Source organism: Protopterus annectens, chromosome 3.part0 (assembly GCF_019279795.1).
Source record: "Protopterus annectens isolate FY-2018-M chromosome 3.part0, PAN1.0, whole genome shotgun sequence".
In the NCBI taxonomy this organism is placed as follows: domain Eukaryota; kingdom Metazoa; phylum Chordata; order Ceratodontiformes; family Protopteridae; genus Protopterus; species Protopterus annectens.
In genome coordinates, this window is record NC_056731.1 from 132,046,996 (window position 1) to 132,074,184 (window position 27,189).

The following is a 27,189-nucleotide window of genomic DNA, read 5'->3' on the forward strand; positions in this document are numbered from 1 at the left end:
GGGTACACATCACTGTCATTTACAAGGGAGGTGGGCACCATACACCTGTCAAGGAGGTGCGACCTATACTGACACAGTTGTTATAGTGAGTAATCCAAATATGATGATGCATTGCTAAAGTGCCAGTGCTAAAGAAATACAGCAGGTACTTATCAAAACCCAAGAGTCCTGAGAAAAAATTGTTTCATAAACTACAGAGATTAGAAATATTCTGAAACTAGTGTTGATGATAGAAGATGGTTTTGAAAACTGAATTGAAGGCTCCATGCTGTCTCTTTCTCCCTCATTTGGCAAGTACTGATACTTCAAGCAGGTGCTTACTATAGCTCAAAAAGATCTGCCCACAGATGCCAATTACATCTGGTAAATACCAATAAGAAATTGACAAATACCAGTAAGTGCAGTGAGACCATGAAAAGAAGAGGTGGAGTATACGGAGCAGTTCTAAATGTCTGCCTTCCATGTAATAAGCAAAAAATAATGCCCAACAGGATGTGTGTTATTAAAGAAATAACTCCTGCCCATGGGTGTTGTGAGGCCTGGTACAACAGGTACAGCACTGATCCAAATGGATCACTTTCAGGCCAGCCCAGATAGCAAACAGTCAGAAGAACAATTAACAAATGTTACACTGAAGTGGTACAATATACTTTATAGCCTGCAGATGAGAAACTAGTCATCTAGCACTGTATCAGAAAAATTGTGATAATAACAATAGCAGTGATGCTAGTAATACTACAGGTGCCTCCTTCCGTTTTCACTTCTGTTAAACATGTGCCACATAGGTCACTATTTTCACAGTCATAGACACTTCTTTGCAAGCCTTCCATTACATTATATGTTAGATTGCTGAGCTGTTATGTATGAAATATATAATACTCTAATGCATGGTCATTTTGTCACAGAGAAAGCCAAGAGTTGACTCATCTACCTCCACAAATATCACAACTAATAAGCTGTTCCTTCTTTTTATAACAACTGAAGTACAGTATGCAGACTTACTTGCAAGAAGAGAAAGCTAGGCAGCAGATTATCAAACGAAGGGCTAAGGTACACTGGCTCTGTCATCCAAATACCTATACCTCTGAAAAATAATTCAAACAAAGATTTGTGAATCATGTACAATTGCTCAGAAATATCCATTGTATCTTGCTCTATTATTTTATAAATATTTCTGACAAAATCCTAAAATAACTTTCTCTAACTTGCAAACACTGCATTTATTTAATTCTTCTAACTGCTAATACTTTTCCTGTCCACTACATTTTATACAACTGATTTCATAAGTTCCAAATCTTTAGCTATTCTCACTTTTATAAAATCCTTTCACAATCCAAAACCAAGCACATTCACAAGCATCACATGTAGATATGTGCTAACTCATGCACATACTCGCATATAAACACAGAATATATTTATACAGAGAGGTTAAACCATGAGGCTGAAAACCAACTAATGGGAAATCCCCTGGCAGAGAACCAGTTTTTCTCTGCTCAGTTACTGCCTTATAAAATCAAAGACTCCATATTTTCTTAATTTCACCTTTTCTTAATAAGTCAACATTAACCTGTTATGTAGTGTCAAAGGTCATGTGGCATTGTCTGGAAAGCAAGGTAAAAGTATGAATTTTAGAGCACTGATACACCTCATCTCCATGCAGAAGTGAAATAGGAGCTAAAGTAGCTCATTATACAAGATACACTTAAAAAAAAAAAAAAAAAAAAACACTCCTATCTCAATCCTTAAATAGGTCAATCTAGGAATCTCACATTCCCTCTCTGTGGAAAGGAAAAAAAAAATCAGAGATTATCCTTCTACAAAAGGAGGAACTTCAACAGATACTACTAACTTTCGATCTATATCAATCTTAACCCAGTCTCTAAAATATTTGAAAAAATGTATTTAAAAATAACTGCTAAACTATCTCCAGCAGGAAGAACTCCTATGTACTACACAACATGGCTTCCATCCCTCCCATTCTACTAACACTGCACTTCTACCCTTTATAGAAACTGTCAATAAAGCAAAACATAATGGAAAACTAGTCTCCTCCTTATTTCTAAACCTGTCTAAAGCCTCTGACACAGTTTGTCACAGCAAATTTCTACTTCAAATGTCCTCCCTAAGGCTATCTCAGCCCACCTTTCTAAGGCTCAAAAGCACTACTCTTCCAATAGGTTTCAGTCAGTAAAATCCCCCCCACCCCTCCATACCTCACAGTCACCACTGTGCAACCACAAACCTCTATCCTTGGTCCCCTCCTCTTCAACATTTACACCAACTTTCTCCACACATCCAAAGAACAGGCATCCCTAATACAATACGGAGATGACTCCATACTCATATGCACATCAAACAACCTGGCACATTTCCAAAATAATTTAAAAGCCACTGAAACATGTCTTTGTAACTCAAAACTCATGTTTAACCAAAAAAAAGACAACTACTTTTTTTTCCCCAAATCTCTCTCTCAAGGAAAAACAAAATGTAAAATACTGTCTCTGAACCACTGAAGTCACTTCTCATAGCAAATTATTGGAGATGATAGTGGATGATGATTTTAAATTTGACCTGCATATACAAAACTGTATTAAAAAAAATCACCAAAGACTAAGAATGCTTTACAGGGCCAAAAACTTTCTTACTTAAGTAACTAAAAAGTACAGTTGTGTACAATTACCATAAATGTAGATGTTTGAGTGTATTCACTGTTGCAGTCCTTACAAATGGGTTATCCGGCTCCCAGTAGCCCGCAGTCGGCCAGAATACCAAAGTACTTGGTATATGACATCGGCTGCCTCAGGAATAAGCCTGATACCTGGATGTCAGGTACAAAGGCAGGCAGCCGATGTCATTTCCTCAGTTTTTCTTGCCATAACTGACAGAAGCCCCCCAAAAAGTTAAGACCAGGTAAAGAAAACAAAAAACCCAGTCTGTGCCCTAGGAAAAAAGGGGGATGGAAGGGAGGGAAACCAGGACTGCAACAGTGAATACACTCGAACAGCTACATTTATGGTAAGTGTACACAACTGTACTATGTTCATCGTGTTTCACTTTTGCAGTCCTTACAAATGAGTTGATTCCCAAAGTCCAGCAAAAAAACACCACTGACTAATGGTTGGTAAGAATGCCCTGCAACACTGCAGTGGCAAAACCAGCCCTGGACTTAGAAAACTGACTAGAAAAACATTAACTGGCGAAACTACTCATGTACCAACTCTTTTGCTCAACGTTTTCTGGAATTCATAAATTCCAACGTCTTGGATCAACTTATTCACATCCCCACCAGGGGCAGTAATATCCTAGACCTGGTCATGACCAACATGGGCAACCGGTGTTCCACACCAGAGGTCAATTCCTCATTGGTCAAATCTGACCACAAGCTAATCACCCTAGACATCCACATCCCGCCCCCACCCCCAATTAGGGAAACCACCGTAACAAAACTTCTCCAAAGCCAACTTCACACTTCTTAAGACAGAAGTGGCAAACTTCATGACACCCATGCAGACGGACAACAGAGTTACAACTGCTGAATCCTACACAAATGCACTTTATAAGCACTTACACGAGTGCATGGCTCAAGCTATCCCTAATAGAACCAAGATGCTATCCTCCAAAAAAGGAAGCCGATCTGGTGGTCCTCTGCCATGAACAAACTCTACAACAAAAGAAAGAAACTGTTGCAAAAAAGAGTAAAAATCCCATGACTGGAGGAACGCCCTGGTCAACCTCTGTAAGAAGCTGAGATCCCTAATAAAATCCTCCAAAGCTAGTTATGAAAACAAAATTGCCACTGACTCTAAAGACAACCACAAAGCATTCTATAGCTATGTCAAGACTCTCAGTGGCAACACTCAGATCTGCTCTGAGTTACAACACAATGGCACTAAATATACAGAACCAACTGATATTGCCAACATCCTGGCAGATAGGTTCAGTGCTAACGTTACCCCCCTCTCACCCCCTACAGGGCCCATCTCTATACCGGAAGAATGCAAAGTTCCTGTAATCACGGCTGCACAGGTAAACACACTCTCCAAAGCCAAGAACACAGCATCCATGGGACCTAACAATATCCCAGGCTGCATTCTACATGAACTACAGAATGAACTAGCACCCTACCTAAGTACCATGTTCAGTCATAGCCTCACCTCAGGCTTTGTGCCCACTGAATGGCGCACCGCGAGGGTTATCCCACTCCACAAAGGGGAAACCACGACGGACCCCGTGAACTACCGCCCCATTAGCCTGACGAGCCTGGTCTGTAAGGCCATGGAACTTATCATCATGGAACTCATAAACAAAGACATTGGTAATCTCCAAACTCTGGACCCTACCCAGTTCGGATTTGTAAAAGGCAGATCATGTCTCCTAAACTTGATTGAATTCTTTGAAGAAATCACCAAAGCCATAGATGAGGCTAAGGTGGTTCACACAGCTTATCTGGATCTCGCCAAGGCTTTCAACACCATCCCCCACTCTGGAATTATAGATAAGCTCAGTAAACTAGGTATAAATCCCTATGTCACAAGATGGGTTGCCAACTGGCTCATGGACAGAACCCACACTGTGAAAGTAGCAGACTCCAAATCCGACTTCAGACCAGTGACAAGTGGAGTACTACAGGGTTCAGTCCTGGGTCCTCTCCTGTTTGATATTTACTTCTCTGACATACAGGCTAACACAGAAGGTCTCTGGCTAACAAAGTTTGCAGATGACTGCAAACTAGGAGCCATAATCGAAACTCCTAATGATGTGGACATACTACAAAAGGGCCTCACTCAGACAGATGCCTGGTGTCAAAGCCATGGCCTGAAGCTTGATGCCAAAAAGTGTATCGTCATCCCCTTTGGTAAAAACTCTGTACCCATGAACTACCACATAGCTGGTAGTCTACTTAACGCCGAAAATGTGATGAGACCTTGGGACACAGGTGGACAGTAGTCTCTCCTTTGATAATCACATTGCCAGAGTGGTCAGGAAATCCTTCTACATGGCTCATCTCATAACAAAAGGTTTCTCATCCAGAAAAAGAGAGGTCATTGTTCCCCTCTACTCATCACTCATTAAACCCATTATAGAGTACAACGCTCCTTTTGGTATGTACCTCACAAGACATCTACAACAACTGGAAAGGCCACAGAAATACCTCACAAAGAGGATTACTGGCCTCAAACAGATGCACTACGCAGACCGTCTCAAAAAACTCCAACTTTACTTCGTCACATATCACCTACTCAGAGGCGATCTCTGCCTAACATACAAAGCTATGTCAAACCCAGAGCTGTTGGACATGCTCCACTTAAAGAAATCCCAATCCCTCTGAGCTACACGCTCTAGGGACCTAAACCTTATCACCACAATAAACGGAACATGTTGGAGGGATAGATTCCTATCCCAGAGACTTCCCATACTCTGGAACAGACTACCTATCTATGTCAAACAGAGCTCCTCATTAGCACTGGGCACAGGAAAATCATTTTCTTGGGTGGCGAAAGCCAGGGTACATTTTTGGCTAGGCTTATATAGGCCCTAGGGCCAATAGCCTAGTACCCCCTATGAACCTATGAACAAGGGCAAATTGTAATGTTTGGTGAAAGTGTGTAGCTGCTTCCAGGATGTCCTTAGTAGGTACACCTCTAAGAAAAGCTGCTGAGGTAAAGGTAGCTCTAGTAGAATGGGTCCTAATACCCTGAGGAGGAACCTTGACATGCTGTAAGTAACAAAAATGAATACAATGAGTAATCCACTTAGAAATAGTCTGTTTAGAAATAGCCTTGCCCTGGGCTCCAGCAGCAAACCTGACCAACAACTGATCTGACTTTCAAAAAGGTTTAGTCCTGTCCAGATAAAATCTAAGTTGCCTATGCATATCCAGTGAATGCAGCAACCTTTCTCCTCTAATCTGAGGATTAGGAAATAAGGTAGGCAGGTGGATAGACTGGTTGAGAGTCAGGCTAGAAACCACCTTAGGCATAAAAGAAGGATTAGTCTGAAGAGAAACCTGATCCACATGGAAAGTAATAAAAGGCTCTACTGCCATTAAGGCCTGCAGCTCAGACACTCTTCTAACTGAAGTAATGGCCAAAAGAAAAGCAGTTTTCCAGGAGAGAAACTTCAAATCTGCTGAGGCAGCAGGCTCAAAGGGAGGCAGAGTAATTTTCTCAAGCACAAAATTAAGATCCCAACCAGGAGTAGGTGCCCTTCTGGGAGGCTTTAAATTGCTAACTCCCCTGAGGAACTGTTTCATTAGGGGATGAGAGAAAATGGGTTGTTCAAAGGAACAGTGAGCAGAAATAACTGAAGCATGAATCTTGATAGAAGAGAAGGAAAGTCCGCCATTAAGTAAACCTGCCAGATAATCAAGAATTAGAGGAAGAGTAGGTTGAGATGGGTCTTCTCCTCTAGTCTGCATCCAAATGGAGAATCCTTTCCACTTATCTACATAAAATTTCCTAGTACTGGGCCTCCTGGCCTCACGAAGGACCTCAACCACCTGTTGAGAAAGGTTTAAATTATGAGCCAGGCAGTCAAATGCAGAGTCTGAAGGTGAGGATGCAGAATCTCTCCTCCGGAACCAAGAGATTTGGTATCAGGGGAAGATGCCAAGACTGAGACTGGGAGAGACTGCGAAGAAGTGGATACCAATGCTGCCTAGGCCAGTCTGGAGCTATGATGACGGCCCTTGATTTTTCATCCCTTATCTTTAAAAGCACTCTAGGAAGAAGAGGCAGAGGAGGGAAGGCATAAATCGATAGTGGTGTCCAGGGGAAGGACAGAGCATCCACTTTCCAAGCATTGTCGCGATAATCCCTGGTGCAAAAGGTTGGAAGAAGGTGGCTGGTTGGAGAAGAAACGAGATCCACCTGGGGAGGGCCCCAATGCTGAATAATGCGATGAAATATGGTCTTTTTTAGTTTCCACTCTCATGAGGATTCAGGACCTGCCTGCTCAACCAGTCTGCCAAGGTGTTGAGTCTTCCTGGAAGAAACTGGGCTATCACATGAATGCCCAGAGAAGCTGCCATGGACCATAGTCTCATGCTTTGTCTGCACAGGGGGTAAGAGTGAGTCGCTCCCTGCTTGTTGATGTACCACATGATTGTAGTGTTGTCTGTCCTGACTAGAAGAGTACCAGGAGAGAAAAGATGCTTGAAAGCCATCAAGGCCTGCTGAACTGCCATCATTTCATTCAGATTTATGAGCAATTGAGGTTGCTGATAGTTCCAAGCTCCCTGAATGCATGTGCCCTCTAAATGTGCTCCCCTAGCGTAATCCAAGGCATCTCTGGTGACAGTCTGGCTGGCAGGCGGTGGACAGAAAGGTAGACCTTTGTTCTGTGCACAGGCCATTGCCCACCAAAGGAACTCAGTCTGCAGGCAGGGAATCAGAGGAAGAATCAAGTCCAAATCCTGAGTGTGTTGACACCAAAGGTTTTTGAGGCACCACTGTATTTTCCTCATATGCAGTCTGGCATATGGAATCCTCAGAATACATGAAGCAATGAATCCCAGGGCTTGCAGGAATTGCCTTGAAGAGAGCTGGGTCATGCTTGCCAGGTTCTTGAAGTAATTCGAAAGATCCATCTGTTTCTCTTGAGGGAGAAATACCATCTGGGTGGCTGTGTTCAGACTCGCTCCCAGGAATACAATCTCCCTGGTGGGTACCAATTTTTACTTTTCATTGATTGTGTAGCCCAAATTGGTGAGAAGGTTCTTCACAAAATCCAAATCCTTTAGAAGTTGCTCTGGAGAGTTTGCTTGAATAAGGCAATCGTCCAAGTAAGGGTAAATTTGAATGCTTCTTTGCCTGGAAAAGGCAATGACTGGAGCCAGACATTTTGTAAAAACTCTGGGAGCAGTAGATAAGCCAAAGGGCAGTGCAGAGAATTGGAAGTGCCTGTTCCCTGCCCTGAAACAAAGGAAATGCCTGCAGCTTTCCCTTATACGGATGTGCAAGTAAGCTTCTTTTAGGTCCAAAGTCACCAGCCAGGATACCTTGGCCAGCACTGGCAGTAACTGCTGAAGAGTGAGCATTTCTGAATTTGGGAATCACCACAAAGGTGTTTAGAATGGACAAATCCAGAATAGGGCACCAGGTGCCCCCTTTTTTGGGGACCAGGAAAAGTCTTGAGTAAAAACCCTGGCCTATATGTAGTGCAGGAACTGGCTCTATTGCTTCCAGGTTTAGCAAGGCAGAAACTTGTTTTTCTGCTTTTGCCCTCTGAAGTGGGGGAATATCTGGGTATCCCTGGAGGACCAGGAAGGTGAGAAAGGAGAATTTGTAGCATTGGGATACTATTTTTAGCACCCATTTGTCGTCCGTGATAGTGTGCCAGACATCTGCAAAAATGGCTAACCTTCCCTCCAAGGGAAACCCTGGGCCCGCAGAGGCAAGCAGGGGAAGGCCAGAGTCATTGAGAATGTTTGCCTTGGGAAGTTTGCTTAGAACTCCCTGATTATGAAGATAAAGTTTGCCAGTGTTTTACCTTTTGAGGGGTGGAAATCTGTCCCCTGGAAGACTTATAACCGCTAGATCTAGTGCGACCCTGTTTACTAGGGTCAGGAAAAGTCTAATTCTTAGAAGGGTAATGCCTGCTAAAATGAGGAGGCTGAACTTGCAGGAAGTTCTTAACAGTTTGCATAGACTTAGCCTTATCCTCCAACTTCTTCAACAACTCTTCTGCTTTGCTTCCAAAAGATTGTCCTTATGCAAGGGCACATCCAGTAATTTAGATTTTACAGGTTCAGAAAAGGGTTGTTCCCTGAGCCAAGCATGTCTTCTGATAACAGAACCAGTGGCCGCTGCTCTGCAAGAAGCCTCCAAAGTGTCAAAACCACAATGCAGAGAATGTTTATTAACCAGAGTGGCAGAATTCAATAAGTCTTGCATGCCATTATTTTCCATCAGGGAAGGAACATCAGCAATTTTAGCCTTAATGGCCTCCAAAGTATGTTGCGGATACTTAAGCATATGAAAGAGACAATTAACAGTACCTAATAGCCAGGGTGGAAGAAGTATAAACATTTTTACCCCACCTGTCTAAGGCCCTAGACACCCTGCCAGAAGGAACAGGATTTTCAGCAACAGTGGCCTTAATACCCTTAGGGCCCTGAGAAATAATCTCTGGATCAGCAGGAGGATTTTTGTAAAGGAACTGATGAGAATCAGAAACTCTAATACCTGCCAGGCTTTCTGGGAGCAGGAGGAACAGAATTTGGAGTCAAAGAATTTTCCATGAAAACATCATCAATAACTTCCAAAACTGGAGAAATAGTCAAAGGCTTATGCTGAGGCAAATCCAAGGACTCCCTAATCTGCTTCTTAGACTGACAGTAGTCCTGACTTTCCCATCTGAAATTCTCCCTGAGGGTATTCAGAGTATTCCCAAATGAGAAATCTTCTGGGGGAGAGGCTGAAGGGACAGTCTTCAGCATCAGAATCTTCAAAACCAGAAAAAAAACCTGAGAGTGTCCTTCTTCACCAGCAGAGGTGCTGGAAACCTCTGAGTCGGAGACAGACAAAACATCCAGGGAGAATTCCCTTGCCCTCCTAGAAGGAGGTGGCTGAAAGCCCCTAATAAGAGTCAAGAGATCACTAGCCATCTTAACCATCTGAGCCTGAGGCAATTGAGGGGAGGCCAGCACCTGTTCAGGGGTAGATTTTCGGATGGGAGGCCTACTGAAAAGCCGGAGGGACTCTGGGAGTGGGGGGGGCTAGCCACCGCCGAAGTGTGAACCAAGGTCGTCGGTCTGGATCTGGTGTCTGGGCGGAGAAAAAAGGCCTCCGTAGCCAGCGCCTGCTTAGTGGCCCCGGATCCAGAGGCGGCGACAGGCAGAGGGTCCGAAGGCAAAGAAGAAGCCTGCAAAATGGAGGGCTCAGCCAAGGCCTCCGAAGACGCCTGCTGCTGGACATCCGCGGACTGCAGGAGCAAAGGAAGCACCTCACTGGCTACCGGTGAACCGACAACCAATTTAAAAGAGGTGTCATCGGTTAATTTAACCCTAGGCCTGTCATGGTCCTTATCCTTATGCTTCTTGGGAACATTCGAAGTCGGGAGACCAGAGGACATCATACCAACAAACTCAGGCCAAACTCCGAAGTGCTTATACAAAATCCTAGCTCTACGGCGTATGGTACGCAGGTTGAAAGAAGCACAGAGATCACAATTTGGGATGTCATGCTCAAGGCCCAAACAAGTAATACAGTAAGAATGAAAATCACAATGCGGAATCTGTTTTCCACTGGCAAGACAGTTGTTAATTTTCTCTGACATTCATTAAAGCAAGAAAAAAGGGTTCCCAACGGGGTACTTATCTGAGGATGTCTTCAACTTTATAAGTCGGAATACAAAAAGAAAGTAATCGGCCGACCGGCACTCGTGCGAATTGCTTCTGCTTCATGCTTCGCGGCAAGAAAGACTGAGGAAATGACATTGGCTGCCTGCCTTTGTATCTGATGTCCTGGCGTCGCTTATTCTGGAGGCAGCTGACGTCATATACCAAGGACTTTGGTATTCTGGCCAACTGTGGGTTACCGGGAGCCGGATAACCCATTTGTAAGGACTGCAACAGTGAAACACGATGAATATCTACTCTTGCTACTATTTATCTCTTCCCTTCATTTTATGGTGGTCCCATCCTTACTAACCTCCAGCCATAACAAAAAGCAAAACTTGAAGAATGCTATAATAAAGTAGCTGCAGTTGCAGCAAATGCACCTTTCAGAACCCACCACTGTTTAGCACTAAATATCCTAAATTGGTTAGAACTACCCCATCAACTAACATATACACAGCTTCTCACCATTTATAGGTTCATAGATAAGTACTAGGCTATCTGCCCGAGGGCATCTGTAAGCCTAGACAGAATGTGTTGGCTTTCGCCGCCCCCTTAGATTAGTTCCCTGTGCCTCTGTCCAGCAGAGCCATTATTTCCCTGTGTCTCTGTCCAGCAGAGCCACTGCAGTGATCCGCGGGGTAAATTTTCTGTTTCCCATCCACTCGTCAAGATTTCTCTTGAAGAGTGTTAGTGAGGGTCTCTGCCTAATGTACATTGGAATCCTGTTCCAAAGCATGGGGAGACTCTGGAACAGGAATCTATCCCTCCAGCAAGTCCTATTTATCGTTATGATGAGGTTTAGATCCCTAGAGCGTGTGGCTCCCGAGGATTTGTTTTTTTTTAGGTGGAGCATGTCCATCAATTCTGGATTGGACATGGCCTTGTATGTCAGGCAGAGATCACCTCTGAGTAAGCGGTATGCAATCAAGTACAGCTGGAGTTTCTTCAGTCGGGCTACATAGGGCATCTGTTTGAGGCCAGTAATCCTCTTGGTGAGGTACTTCTGTGGTCTTTCCAGCTGTTGCAAGTGTCTTGTAAGGTACATCCCAAATGGGCCATTGTACTCTATGATGGGTCTGATGAGTAATGAGTAGAGGGGCACAATAACCTCTTTTGTTCTAGATGCGAACCCTTTTGTGATTAGGTGGGCCACATAGAAGGATTTTCTAACCACCTTGGCAACATGATTATCAAAGGAGAGATTATTATCTGCTTGGGTCCCCAGATCCCTTATTACATTTTCTGTATTTAGGGGACTACCACGTATGTGGTAGTTCGTGGGTACTTTGTTTTTTCCAAAGGGAATGACAATGCACTTTTTGGCATTTAGCTTGAGGCCATGATTTTGACACTAGGTATCTGTCTCAGTGAGACCCCTCTGGAGGATGTCTGTATCAGCTGGAGAGTTAATTATGGCCCCCAGTTTGCAGTCGTCTGCGAACTTGGTCAGCCATAGTCCTCCTGTGCTTGCCTGTATCTCTGAGAAGTATACACCGAACAGGAGGGGTCCCAGGACTGAGCCCTGGGGGACGCCACTTGTAACCGGTTTAGAGTCGGACCTTGAGCCTGCAACTCTCACCATGTGGGTTCTATCCGTGAGCCAACTGACAACCCATCTCGTGACGGAGGGGTTTATGTTCAGGCTGGGGAGCTTGTCTATAATAGCAGAATGGGGAATGGCGAGGTCTAGGTAGGCTCTGTGGACCTTCTTTCCCTTGTCTAAAGCCTTGGTAACTGTCTCAAAGAACTCCACCAGGTTTAGGAGGCATGATCTGCCCTAACAAAGCCAAACTGGGTAGGGTCCAATGTTTGGAGGTTCCCAATGTCTCTGTTAATGAGTTCCATGATGATGTGCTCCATAGCCTTGTAGATCAGGCTAGTCAGGCTTATAGGGCGATAGTTCCCGGGTTCGTTGTGGCTCCACCTTTGTAGAGTGGGATAACTGTTGCTGTGCGCCACTCTATGGGTACGTAGCCTGCAGAGAGGCTGAGTTTGAACAGTGTGTTTAGGTGAGGGGTTAGTTCATTTTGGAGTTCGAGTAAGACACAGCCTGGGACAGCATCCAGTCCCATTGAAGCTGTGTTTTTGGCTTTGGATAGGGCTGTTTTAACCTGTGTGTCAGTGATTGCTGGGGCTCTACATTCTTCTGGTATGGTTATGGGCCTTTTAGGGGGTGAGGGGGGGGGGGGGTAAAGTTTGCACAAAACCTGTCTGCCAGAATGTTGGCAATATCAGTTGGTTCAGTGCACTAACTCAGAGCAGATCTGAGAGTTTCCACTTAGGTTCTTGACATAGCTTTGTGGTTATCTTTGGAGTCCTTGGCAATTTTTCTTTCGAAGCTAGCCTTGGATGATTTTATGAGGGATCGTAGTTTCTTGTTGATACTGATCAGGGATGTCTTTCCTTCTTGGGATTTTACTCTTTTCTGTACTAGTTTCCTCCTTCTATTGTATAGTTAGTTTATGGCAGTGGACCACCAGACTGGTTTCCTTTTCTTGGAGGAGTGAGTCTTGGTTTTGCTTGGGATAGCATGATCCATGCATTCTTGCAGATGCTCATAGAGTACCTTAGTAAGGGATTCAGCAGCTTAGACAGCGTTGTCCTGTAGCATGAGGGCTGTGAACCTTTCCACCTCAGTCTTAAGTAACGTGAAGTTTGCTTTTGAAAAGTTTTTCACAGTGGTTTCCTTGATTAGGGGTGGGGGTGGAAGGTGGATATCCAGAGTGATTAGTCTATGGTCTGATCTAATCAGAGAGGGGTTGACCTCCAGTGCAGAACACCGGTCGACCATGTTGGTGATGACCAGGTCCAATATGTTATCTCCTCTGGTGGGATTGTTGACCAGTTGATCCAGGGCGTTCGAGTTTATAAATTCTAGGAAGCATTGGGCAAGGGAGTTAGTACTTGAGTAGTTCTCCCAGTTAATGTTTGGGTAAATGAAATCACCCAATATTAGGGCGTTTGGTAGGACCTTCATATTTTCCAGTGTCTCCAGAAACACGGAATGGGGGTCCTGGGTCATGGTAGGTGATCTGTAGCAAGCTACAATATGAATTGCAGTTTTGCCCATTGTTAGTTGCACATGGATGATCTCTGAGGCATTGTGCTGTTCCACTAACCTGGAGGTGTGGGTATCCTTGATGAATAATGGATACACCCCTGCCTTTTGTGTTTCGGTCCGGGTTCTGTGGCCGAAAAGTATGGTATGAGTTATAGCCTGGTAGTGCTGGGGTGCTCTCTGGAGCCTTAAACCAGGTTTCTGTTACTGCAAAGATATTGATGTTCTCCATACTGAGGAGTGCCTCGAGTGCATGCATTTTGAGGTTTAGACTTCTGGCATTGAGGAGCATTACCCTTAGTTTTTGGTTACTTGTGCTATTTACGGTGGTGGGTTTGTCTTTTGAGCCTTGCCTAAAAAAGGCACTATGGGGGGGGGGGGGCAAAAGCCTTGGCCAGTATTCGAAAGCCTAAGGGTGACAGATGCAGGCCATCTCTTGTGAAGCAACGTGGCTTGTTGAGCATGTCATCCCAGGCATACAGATACTGGATCCTCTTTGAATGACACCAGAAACTTAGCCAATTGTTGAACTTGATCATTTTTTCTTTATACTGCGGCATCACTCTTGGTGAGGGCAGGATGCTACTTAGGGTCAGGGTCATACCGACTTGGGCTACATGATCAGAGAGCTCTTCCATGTCTCTTTTCATGTAGTCCAGGGTGGTACATCTCAGGTCATTCACACCAACATGGACAATGACAGAGTCGTACTTGTTCTGAGCGACCTGAGTACTTGTGTTATGCGGCAGATCCTGGCGCCCGACAGGCAGCTAACTGTAACCTTCTCCTTGTCCAGCCTAGTTAGTGGGACATCAGTGTGTCTGACTATAGAGTTCCCTATTACTAGTGTGTTGGGTATGTTATTTTGCTTTAAGGGCTGTGATTGCATGGCACACTGATTATGTGAAATATGTGTTTCATGGTTTGTGATGGGGTGTGGAGGTTGCTTTGGTGTCTGCTTTGGAGGTCTGCGTTGCTTTTGCAGATTTTTATTTAGAGCCTCTGAGTATGTTTTTGTGCATTTATGTGCGTTATTTGCCAGTGTTGGTTTAGTAGGTCTATTTGAGACTGGTGGTGTGTTGCAACTATTTTCCTTCTCCTCTTGACTGTCAGTTCCAGTCTTGGGTTGAGAGAGCTTTGCCTCCAGTTTGGTTATATAATTGCATCTCTTGTATATATTAGTGTTTGGTGGTAGGAGGAGAGGATTGTCTGTGTACATGAGGCAGTTGTAACATTGCCTAAAAATGCCCAGATTCACCAGTTGGACTGGAGAGTACACCTGAAACTGCCCTTTGGACATGCCTGAATAGGCAAAGTGAGCTGTTTTACTGATTGGCTGGTAGGGACGAATAGAGAGCCTTGTCCTTCTGGACAGTACAGGGCGGTCTAGTGCTAGGGTTAATTAGTGCTTGCTATGAGTTTTGAGCAAGTGCTGGGCTGTGAAATGAATGGTTATAAAATTATCCAGCATCTATCTGCTTGTCTAGTACTAAATACCCTTCTACACAACTATGTTCTCGCTCAGTCATTAAGATCCAATGACCAAAAACTCTGCTCGGTCTATGAACTTATTAAATCTGCTGGGCATGATCTGTAATCGCACCATACTGCTAAGGCTTGGAACTCTATCTGTATCCATCAGGTCAATTTTCTCCTTACAGTCCTTTAAAACCATTCTGAAAGACTTTTTAGACAAATCTCACTCTGTTCTTGCTCATTGCCAGAATAGACTATATCCCTAAATATGAACAAGTACCTATTTGTACCTTACACCTCCTTATTGCCCCCTTCTGCGCTCACTCCATTACTTCAATTTCTCTACCAAATATGCAATAACCCTGCTGTTTTTTCCCTCCAACTTCATATTGTAATTCCTGTTTGGATTATGCTAACTTACCTGTAATTTCTCTAAACTGGTTAAAATATTAAACTGTTGTCATACAAGTTTTAATTATTCATAACCAGTGTTTTCACATTACGCCTAATTTGGTAAAATTTTTTTAAACTGTAGAGTTTTTTATTATTTTTTAAAGCTTATTATTGTACTATTTTTAAGACTGTAAAATTATTGTTCTTAAATGTTTTTGTAATACTTTGGAACTTTTCTCTCGGGCATCAAGTTGGACATTCCTGTTAATCAAATGCCAATAATTAATTAATTAATTAACCAACTAACTTCTCAATTTACATGTTTTCTAACAGAATATAACATTTCAGATTGCCAGTCAGTTTTTCTAAAACAGGAAGGATTAATGCTGACTGATGCATGCTTGGTAAGCAGTTAAATTTCTGTTTAGAAACTATAATGTCTCTGCATTTGAAAAGCAGGGTATATTACAATTCCATGTTGCTAGCACATCTGTAAAGAAAGTCACTTAAATAAGGTTTGCTTTTGCAGAATGTTTACTTTCTTCTGAAAAATGAGGTATGGTGTATTTTCACTGGAAATCTGCAGCAACTATCTAAGCAAGGGAACACCAGAATAATTTGAAAAGGTTAAATATAACTAGATAGATAAAAAGGGAAAAAGGATTGTGCTTTTTTCTTATGCAAATTTAATGAGAAATGAAAATACTTTCTCATGTAATATGCTTGTGTGTAAGAAACCCGTAATACATAATGACGTGAGAATTTTACATACTTCTACATCTTTGAGATGGACTTCTGAAGAGGGTCAAGTCAACAGGTTCTCCCCTTTTTGTTGCTCTGTAACTGGTAAAGTCCCGGTGTATATACTCACAAAATTATGCCCACTGTTGCTGAAACCAGTGTGTTTTATGGGCCTTGATTAAAGGATGAGCTCACACCAAGAACAGCGATTTAAAAGGAATAGCACTTTACTTAGCCTTACTTACTGTGTCATAAAACTTTAATACTTTAAAATGCAAAATAAAAAAGTTACAAAATAAATTAAAAGAAATGGGCAAAATAAAAACAATAACATATTAATACAGGGAACTTAGTACTACTTCTTCCTACCACAACCTTGGATTATACCTCAAATGCCCACCCCCTCCCTTTGTACAATTTATCTGATACATCCACTCTGTATATATAACCCCCATAAAATATACCATCACTTAGTAAAATTAAAAGTTATACACTTACCATAACTAGGTATCTGTGTTGTCTTCTTTCATTCTTCCTCACACTGGGTCTAGGATCAGATCCTTGGATCCAAGGCTCTAGTGCCTCCCTTTACCCATAAATTCCCACTGTTTCCTCCACGCCCTCAGATTGAGTTTGCTGTCTCTGTATAACCATACATAAATAATACTTTTAGTAATATATGTAGACAAATCCAACAATTAGTTCCAAAAGGAAGGAAAAGTAGGAAATTTGCTTACCTAAATAGGCTCAAATATAAAACCCATAGGTTCTAACTTCCTTTAGAATTCTTCCAGAAGCAAAGGAAGGGGATGGTGGAGGGGGAAGGTGAGGAAGAATGAAAGAAGACAACACAGAAACCTAGTTATGGTGAGTACATAAATTTTAAATCTGATGTTTCTTTCATTCTTTGTCACCGCTGGGTCAGAGTACCCAGCTACATTGCTCTTGGGTGGCCCTTATGGAAGAACACAATGGAGCAACGTTGAACCAAATTCAGCTCTGTTTCTAGAAATAACATCAAGCTTGTAATGAATAACAAAGGTATGACTCATAGACCAAGTGGCTGCTGCACAAATATCCTCAACTGAAGATCTGGAAGGAAAGGCCACAAACGTAACCACAGATCTGTTAGTATGAGCTTTGGGTGGCCGGGGTAAAGGCAACCTTGCCTAGCAGTAAATCAACAAAATACAGTCTGTAATCCATTTGACCAAAATGACTTTAGAAACTGCCTGAACAAAAGGATTAGAAGAGTAGCACAAAAAAGCTGGTCAGATTTCCTATGCCGTTTCGTTCTGTGAAGATAAAAATATAACTACCTACGAACATCAAGAAGGTTTAACATGTATTCACCCCAGTTTGTAAACAAAGGAAAGAATACTGGCAGCTGTATGGACTGATTAAAGTTTGATTCAGTGGCTACCTTAGGCAAGAAGAAAGGGTTAGCACATAAAGACACACCGTCTTTATGAAAAATAATATAAGGGAGTTTTGAAGGCAAAGTTTGTAATTCAAAGACTCTTTTTGCCAATGTCACTGCTACCAGCAGAACAATTTTCCAAGAAAGAAACTTTAAATCACAAGTCCTTGATGGTTCAAAGGGCTTCTGTGTCAACTCTTGTAAAACTACCGTAAGATACCATGGCGGACAAGGTTCTTTGACAGGAGGTCAGAGGAGAAAAAGCCCTTTCAAGAAGGCTTTGCATAACTTAGAGGCCCATAAGGAATGATGTTCACATCCTGCAAGAAAATTTGATATTGCTGCAAGTTGTAGCTTGACTGTAGAAAAACTAGCTCCTTGGTCAAACAAGACACCAAGGAAAAGCAAAATATCAGGAACAGATGCTGAAAAGGGATCAATTTTTCTTTGCTGGCCCATCTAGAAAATCTCTTTCATTTACTTTCGTAAACCTTCTAGGTGGAAGAATTCTGAGAAACCAGATCAATATTCTTGACTGGGGGAAGCAAGCCTGAATTGCTTAATAATCAACCGTGCAGCCAGTTTGAGGGTGTGGAGATTGGGGTGCCAGAATTCTGATGGGTGAGACAGGAGGTCCTGGTTGGGCTCCAGAATCCAAGGAGGATACTTGAGATGAGACCATAGAAAGGGGAGACACACTTGGCTAGGCCAGAAGGGGGCAATGAGGATGAATGAACACTTTTACCTTCTTGCCTTCTGAAGGAATCTTGGGATTAGGGGAAGAGGATAAGCATAAAGGAGACCCAGGGGCCAACTGTGGACTACAGCATGCCTCTACTGACTCCCCTGAAGAAGGAACAGAGCAAAGAACTTGCTGCACTTGTTGTTCAGGGGAGAGGCAAATAGGTCGGAGTGAAGCTGGCCCCAGTGGCTGAAAAATACATTTGCTACTGATTGACTGAGGGACCACTCATGAGGAGCCAGAATGGACCTGCTGAGTCTGTCTGCCAACATACTGATTATTCCTGGTATATGCACTGCAACTAGAAAGTGGTCTAAAGAGATCGCCTATTCTCAGACCCTCATGGCCTTACTGCATAATGGGCAAGAACAGGTTCCTCCTTGCTTGTTGATGTACCAGACTACTGACATGTTGTCTGTGTGAACAGCAACAGTCCTTAGAGGAAGACTGTCCTGAAAGGTTTGCAACAACAGGACTGCTCTCAACTCTAGGATGTTTATGTGCAAATTAGTCTTTGTAGGGGACCATGTGCCTTGAACCAACTTCCCCATATAATGTCCCCCCATCCTAGTTGGGAAAAGTCCATGGTCACTGTGGCTGCTAGCAGGGGAAAGAGAACGGTCTACCTAGGTGTAAATCTTGGCATTGAAGCCACCATTGCACATGGCATTTGCAGACTGGTGTGAGTTTTACTTGCGTGTAAAGGGCCTGGCCAGAATTGACCATTGAACCATTAAGATCTATTGTAGAGCTCTCATGAAGAACCAAGCCAACTGGACTAAGACTATAGTTGCTGCCCAATATTTGTACAGCCAGTCTCGCCAGAGGAGAGGGGTGAGACAAAATGTCCTGTGTCTGATTTCATAGAGTCATGATCCTCTATAATGGTAGGTATGTAGGTATGCTACTGTTCATTGAGAGTCTAGCTGAGTCCTGATGAACTATATGTTTTGCAATGGATCAAGTTTTGACTTTGCAAAATTTATAGTGATCACCAAGGATTTGGAGATATGGAGTCGATAGTTTATGACCAGTAGGCAGTTAGAATCAATTGTCTAAGTACGGTAACACCTGGAATCCTTGGAGGTGCAAATGAACTGCCACCACTGCCATGCATTTGGTAAATACCCAGGGGCTGTGGTGAGTCCAAAGGGCAGCTCTCTGAACTGGTACTGAGTGGCTCCCAGCCAGAAGCACAGAAATTTCCTGGAATTTTTGAGTGGTAGTATGCATCCTGGAAATTAATGGAGCACATCCAATCGCCCTTGAGCAGAAGGGGTAGAATGGACTGAACCATTACCATCCAGAACTTGGACTTCTTTACAAAATTATTCAACCTGCTTAGATCCAGTACTGGTCTTTGGTCCCCCGTTTTCTTTTGCACCAAAAAGAAGTAGAAGTAAGTTCTGAATCCTACTTGCTTGGCTGGGACCTTTTCAATGACTCTCTTTTGAAGCAGCTTTTGAACATCTAGAGCTCCTGATTCCCCCTGACTGGGTGGAACATCGGGCAGCTTCTTGTTTGTTCCTGCTTGGGGGAGGGAAAAGGGGATGTAATATCTTCTGGATATGATGTTTAGCACCCAGCTGTTTTTTTTTGTGAGTTTTGTCCAGGCTTCTGAGTGCAATGAAACATGTCCAAGGACTGTCCACAGAAGAGCAGACTGGCATCACTTTAGGAGCACTGATATGTTTTGTCAGGAAAATAATCCCGAAAACCCTAATTCTGCTGGCCCCCTCTGCCCCTACGATGGCATCTGTCATTGAAACTTCTACCTCTGCTCTGGAAGAGGAAACTCTCCACAAGTCTGGAAAAGGTCCCTGAGATTTACAGAAACAAATTTTCTTACCACCTCATTGGTTCCTGGAAAAAGTATGCTGAGGGGTTGAAAACTTGATGCCAATGGCAGACAGGGTCTTTCCTTTCTGCTCACTGCGGGCAAGCATTTCCTTAAAGGGTTCTGCAAAATCTCAGAACCTCATACAGGTATGATGTCGCATAACTATACCTGAGCTGACTGCTCGAGAGGTGCCTTCCACAGCATGTAAAATTAACCTCATCGACGAATTGGCATTAGATGAGAGTGGCCAGCTGCGGAGAAACCTTCTTGAGGTCCTCCGTAAGCATGGACTCAGCAAGAAAATTTGATGGTTCCTTAACCAAATCCATTGCGGGATGTGCCATAAAATTTAATGACCTCATAATGGAAGTAGCCGAGGAGTAAACCTGTACATCGCTCTGGATTCTTTGTTCAGAGGATGGACAGTGGATCTCTGTTGTGCTAGCTCCTTTATCGATGCTGCTGCCACAACCATGGCATCAACTACAACACCTTTGCTCCAGTATTGACGATCAGGAAGCACGGACAAAATCCTGTCAGGTCATTTCAGAACTGGTTCAATGGTGTCTAGTTCTTTTCAGGCCTGGAAGGAGACTAGATCAATGAGTTCATCCACCGGGGGAGTCACCCAAGATGTAGAAGGGCCAGTCCCAAAGGCCTCCACAACAGCACAGTTGTTCTTCCAGTAAAGGATTCTGGGCTGACAAACCACCCCATCTGCCTAAGGATTTTCAAGATGTCTTCGAAGGAAACACTGTCGGATGGAGATCTAATGGATCCTTCAACTTCCCCAAAGTCCATGTCTTCAGTGAGAGATGTGATGGGGGAGTCTATGTGTATTCTTTTACACATCCTTTTCTGGGGGATCTCCTCAGTGGTGTGATCTAGGGAGGTATCGGAACAGGAAGGACGTCCAGGAAGGAAATGTGACTGGGGGGCCTTCTGGAACTGGCTGAACTAACTGGACAGAAACGATGGGTTCTGAGCTCACGACAGCTGAAAGACAAAGGGTGGAAGCCAAGATACAAGAGGACTTATCCCTGGTTGAAAAGAACACCTGTTCCGCACTCCAGAAAGCAGATGGACCTGGGGAAACCGCTACACCCCCCCCCTCGGAGCCAAAGTAGTCGAGGAAGGAAAGCTGTGCTCACCCCAGATCCATGCTTCCCAGATAGAATCGGGCCTGAGCTGTCTAGGGCTGAGGCTCCTAAGGGACAGGATGTCTAAGCCAATTGGAGCAGAGCCCTGTCCCTCTGATCTGGTGCAGACCTCTCAGATCTGAGACCTGCTCTGACTCAAAGACAATGGTGCTGAGCTGGTCAGGGCAACTGCTGGATCCGAGACAGGATGCGACTTCTGATCTGACAGTGTACCTTTCAGGGATCTTGGATCCCTAGACCCAGAAGCCAAGGGTCGGATCAGAGTAGGAGAAAGTCTTTTCCTGGTAGAAAGGCTCACTGGTCCAACAAGGGATGGAGTTGTAATTATCCCCAACTGAATTTGAGCCTGAAGAAACTTCTGCATCATTCTGTCCATATCAATTTTGGAAAAAACCCTGGAATATCTGGAAGAAGTGGTAGAAGGCAGTCTGGAAAACTTAGGAGTTTGAAAAATCCTTTCTGGCAGAGTCAGGGAAACTGTCTGGATAGAAGGTTCTGTAACACAAAGGCCTATCTTCCTGATCTGAAGCTATCACAATGGGAGAACTTGTTGATGACCCTGAAGCTGTCAGATCCAAGGCTGGTCAAGTAGGAGTCAGATCTGAGGGCCCAGGATCTGAACTCTTTTATTTATGTATTTTTTTAGTCGAAGGCTCTGACAAGGAGGACAGGAATTCAGATGCCTCTTTTTTTGCATCCGAGGTAGTCAGAGTAGAGGGGGGATGAGCCCCTGCAGGTAGAAGCCCTCTCGGAATCAACTTATTTCTCCAATCCGAGAGGGCTCTTGGATTAAAAGTAGCACAGACTTGGCAATCTTTCTCAACATGTGTGATGCCTAAACATTAAACGCAGTTCTTGTGGGCATCTGAATTGGGGAGCTTATATCCACAAGAAGTGCATTTCTTGAATCCAGTAGGCATGTCGGATTTTTCTGCCATGTCTAAAAACAAGAACAACACCTTAACTACAAAAATAGTAAAGTCAAGCCATTAGGAAACTTACGACACACACACACACACAAACACACACACACAAACACGCGCACACACTCACACATGCGCACACACTCACACACGCGCACACACTCACACACACGCGCACACACTCACACATACACACTACTATATTCCTGACACCAGCGAAAACTTACAAATCCTAAGCACTCTGAACTGAAAAAGATTCAAACCACAAAAGTTTAACCATTTTAACAATCTTAACTGTTTAACACCATATGAAAACACTTTAAAACACTACAAATTTCTACACCTATAAACTTAGCACACTCTAAACTAGCAAATTAACACGGTGGGAGCACAATAAATAAATTTTAAGTTTATGACAAGAAGAAAAGATGAAAAGGATATCAGACTATTGAGAGGCTGGATCTTTCATCTGGCTTTGAACGTAGCAAATGAGATCTGAGGGCTTGGAGGAAGTGGTGGGGGATTATGGGTAAAGGGAGTAGCTAGAGGCTTGGTTCCGAAGTCTAGCAGACAGCGACCGAGTAGGATCTGAGGATTAGATCCTAGACCGAGTGGTGAGGAAGAATGAAAGACAACATCAGATGATCAAATGATATGCATTAATTTCTGATTCTAATCTGAAAAGAAGTAATAGTTGGTAGTTATAACTGCTATAGATTTTTTTTTTTAATCTAGGTCTGATGGCAGCTCATGTGAAGATTTGACAGCCGTTTATCAGGTCTAGGAGACCAAACTATGTTCAGGCATTCTGCAACTCGTTCGCTTGTATAATTCCACCATTTTTGAACTTTGTGTCAACATAACAAAGAAAATAGCAAGGATATTTTTCCACACATTTATAGCACCATCATTCTGAATTCATTCATGTGAAAAAAAACAGAAAGTACACTGTAGTACATGATAATGTTCACAGAGTAGTCAGAAGATGAGGAAGAGCTTTGTACAATTTAACCACAGTTTATTTTAGATTTCTGCTGGAAAAATAGCTTGCAAAATCCAGTTGCAATTTACTTAAACTAGAGTAGCAGTCCATCTTGCTCGTTTGCATATAAATTCTTGTTAGAAGCTGATGATTTCCCATAAAAATACTTTTGCTGTACTTCTAGAATACCTTCATGTACTCAAAAACAAGCAGCTCATTATTGTACAAAGTGGCTCATGGCAGACATGAAAAGTAGACTCACTGCAGCAGGCAGTCGTAACATCAGCCTCCTTGTTGGACCTTAAAGCAGTTATTACCCTGGGGCTACATTACTGCACTCTTGTGCTATGGCTGTCAGCAGGAAACACAGTGAAAATTAGTTCATGTAGTATGCTAGAAGGGCCTATGTCAGACCGCACTATCTTTTGTAGCAGTGAACAGTACGTGCACCTGTATGTGTTACAACATGTAATAAGTATAGGAAGACTATAAACAATAACGCACAAAATCCAGTACTATAGCAATATCTTCCAAATAATACTCAAGGGTAAAAAAAAAAATCCACATGCACACATCTAATGATCTATAAATCATCCATGAGAAAAAATATATATATTCTAAACACCATCATTCTAAATGCCAACTTTTTACTGAAATCCAATCACTTTGCCAGCATCAGAAGGCTGAATGGTGAGAAGCCTCTCCTTTAGCAATGATCCCTCAATGTTAACATCTATGGTTATGGTAAGTATTATCCTCCAACTGTACTATGTCTACGTTTATCATAAGGATAACTGCTGCAGTGAATGCAAAATATGAATAGCAGCTGGAGCAGAAAATTAATGCTGCAAGCTGCAAATGAGCTGATTCCTGTAGCCCAAGGTATAAGGTTCAATTCCTTATACCTTCTTTTGCTACTGTCTGGTTCTGAGCAAGTCACATAACCAGACGGTTTGCCCCTGAAAAGAAACACCTGTGTACTGTGCGCTTACCTGGTTAACAAATGCATAAAATAAAATTTAGAACAAAAAAATGGAAGTATTGATCAGGGCATTCGTCAACTTCAAATGAGAGTGACTGGACTTGCAGTATGTCTTGCAGGACTGCAACTGCAAATTCTTTCAATATCTTAGAACAGAGAAGTGAGTGGATGTCAAAGCAGGAGGCTCACAAGTACTTTACGCAGAAACACAAGGAAAGCAATGGTTTTAGTGGCATGGGCTAGACAGCCATTTAAATGTTGTTAACAAGCAGAAAGTAATGAGACTGGCCAGCCAATTTGGACAGTTACTGCTTAGTTACAGAGCCTGCTTGCCATGAAAGAAACAAAATCTGGGCTGTCTGCCTGAAATCCTTGGTTCTGTTAACATAATATCCTAACTGCTTACGCATACCCATTGTATGCAGGATTCTCTTTCCTTTGCTTAGTTGCTCTGGAAAGACAGGGAACTGGATAAGCTACTTAAGGAACTGCTTAGAAACATTTGGTATGAATGTAGGGCTGCCTTCTCGCATTTCCTATTCTTGTGAAATTTCGTATAAGGCTCTCTGTACATTATGCTTGCCATACCTCTCAACCTCTTAAAGCAAGATATCTAGACAAAGCCATACAAAATGGGGGGGGGGGTCAAAGGCCCATAAATAGGGACATTTTTTTAATTATTGCTCTTTAGAAAGTTGACAGAATAACAGAATTTGCATTTGCATGAATTTTCTGAAGGGTATGAAGTCAGCAAATCAAATGTTTGTTATTTTCTAACTTCAATCCTCAATGACTTCCCAATGATTTGTCAGAAAATCACAACTTTATGAAAAACAGACCAAAATTCTGAGGCAAATTCTGGACATTCTGTGAAAATCTGTACAATTGAGAGGAATGAATTAATTACAGCTCAGAAATCCTTCAGACTATTGTGACTGTAATCAGAAAAGAAAGATATCTGAGATCAGCTGTACTGCCAGTCTCAAAACAGAAACAGTGCTAACTTCTAAATCATAAAGTCCTGGTTCCAGGCTGGGTATAACAGATGTCTGGATGGTCTTAGCTGCAGAATTTCTTTCTGGAATTGTTTAACACTGTTGTCAATGGAAGTTTTATAGTGGTGCAGGCCAGTAACAGTTGACAGACATACCTTCGTTAAATTTATGTTGGGTGAGCCAGGTTAACCCTGACAGGCCAAGCCCATTTTCAGAAGGGATCTGTGAAGTGTGAAGAAAAGTTCCAGAAGCAATTAAAGCAAAATGAAATAATACCAAAATAGCAGAATACTTAGTAATGGCAGATATTTTTGAAAAAATACAATGTGAGGGTAAACACCACACAGTTGAATAAATGCCTAAACTTTTCCAGGTAGCATAATACTATGGAATTATAAAAACAGATACAGTGGATAGCATGATAGCAAGTACTTGCTTATGCAAAATTAATGAGCAATAGCTTGAAACAACAAATGAAAATTAAGCACAAATTATTCAGACCACTGGTATAACTTGGTGCATATTTGCTTTTCATATGTGCAACACCACAATCATGACATACACAGGCAGGTTTAATGTATTCCCTGTAGGACATGTTAAATAGACGGGGTAGATTGTAGCCCTTAGTTCTATCAGACGTTCATTCTGAACAGATAAGAGTAACTTACTAGAGTTGCCACCAGCTGTACAGGACATTTGTAGAATATGTAAAAGAATGTCAATGTTTAGGCTATCATATTTGGCAAGTCATGGATTGGATATTTGTATACAGATTTCTTAAATAAAAAGATAGGTGGGGATATCTGACATTTTCTTACAAGAATAGACAGATTGACCTTTTAAGAGCAGTACAGTGGTGGGTGGAGGATGGCAGGTTAATGTCAAACCAGGCTGTTATATTACAAACAGTTGATAGCTTTAGTATATTTATACAAACTGCCTTTCACAAGTATTACATACACTATCTTGGATTTTAGTAAAGACTAGGTGACAGCATGTTTGGAAGTTGAAGTACGTGCTTGACTATAATGAAGAGCTTCCTATTTTCTGTAGCTTTCCTTTTCTGTGTATGTACATGATCTTGCAAGTTCGGATTATTATAAATGATGTTACCCAGGTATTTCCAACTGCTCATTTCATTTTGGACACATTTCTCTGCACAGGTGCTTTTGGACAGCATATGGCAGTTCACGGATTGCTGTTTCCAAAAAATTATTGTGGTTTTGTTTCCACACATGATTGTGGTTTTCATTTAGGATAAGTTTAGTTTAATTTAAATAAGGATTTTTCCCCATTTGGGATAAGTTTAGTTTGCACGAGCAAGTTATAGAAATTGCTAAATCACTCTTGTACATCCTTTGTAAGTGCTCTGACATCAGTACAGTGCAGTGTAGAATACTAAAATCCTCTGCATACTGAAAACAACTGCAGACCATTTGTTGATACACATCAATGGTAAATACAAGGAAACAGTACTGGCCCCAAGACAGAGCTCTGAAGCATTCTAAGGTCAGTTTTGTCCTGTGTTTTTTCAGAGATGTAGCTATTACACCAGTCACATACACACACATTAAATCTTAATGCAGTCAGCTTACACAAGAGAACAGTGATTCACTACATCAAATGCATTTGAAAAATCAAGGATGTAGGGCTATAGTCTACTCATTTCAAGACATAGTTGTAGACCTGTACCTGGCTCTAAAACAACATTAGTGATTTGTTGGTAGGTTATGGGTCAATCAGTAGTTGTTTAGCTATACATGAACAATACACTCTAGTACTTTCATAAGAGTGTTTAAAATAGTGCGGGTCTGCAATTTTATGACCTATGAGATTATCCAACTTTGAAAATGGGTATTCTGCTCAGTACATGAGAGATTATGTCTGTAAACAGTTACTGATTTGCAATGTTTGGAGACAGTTTTGTAACTGACTCCAAGATTATCCAATGAGTCAGAACCATGATCCTTTATTTTCCTAAGATATTTTGTTGCCACCACAATGTTTGCTGGTCTCAATGTAAATGAGGAATATTAATGTCTTGATTAAATGGGCCCAATGTATAACTGGCCTGATCATTGGAGTATTGTTTTGACCTCCATGAGGCTAGAGGAACTTCTGAATATTTTATTTTG

General features: G+C 42.4%; 1 protein-coding gene across 1 annotated transcript in view; it reads right to left on the reverse strand.

The window, feature by feature from the left end:
- Nucleotides 1–27,189, reverse strand: part of NSUN6 (NOP2/Sun RNA methyltransferase 6) — a 611,674-nt gene that overhangs the window by 231,193 nt on the left and 353,292 nt on the right. Inside the window, exon 7 of the mRNA XM_044064641.1 lies at nt 1,003–1,084. Coding sequence (XP_043920576.1) covers nt 1,003–1,084 — 82 coding nt within the window. The remainder of the gene's footprint in view (nt 1–1,002; nt 1,085–27,189) is intronic.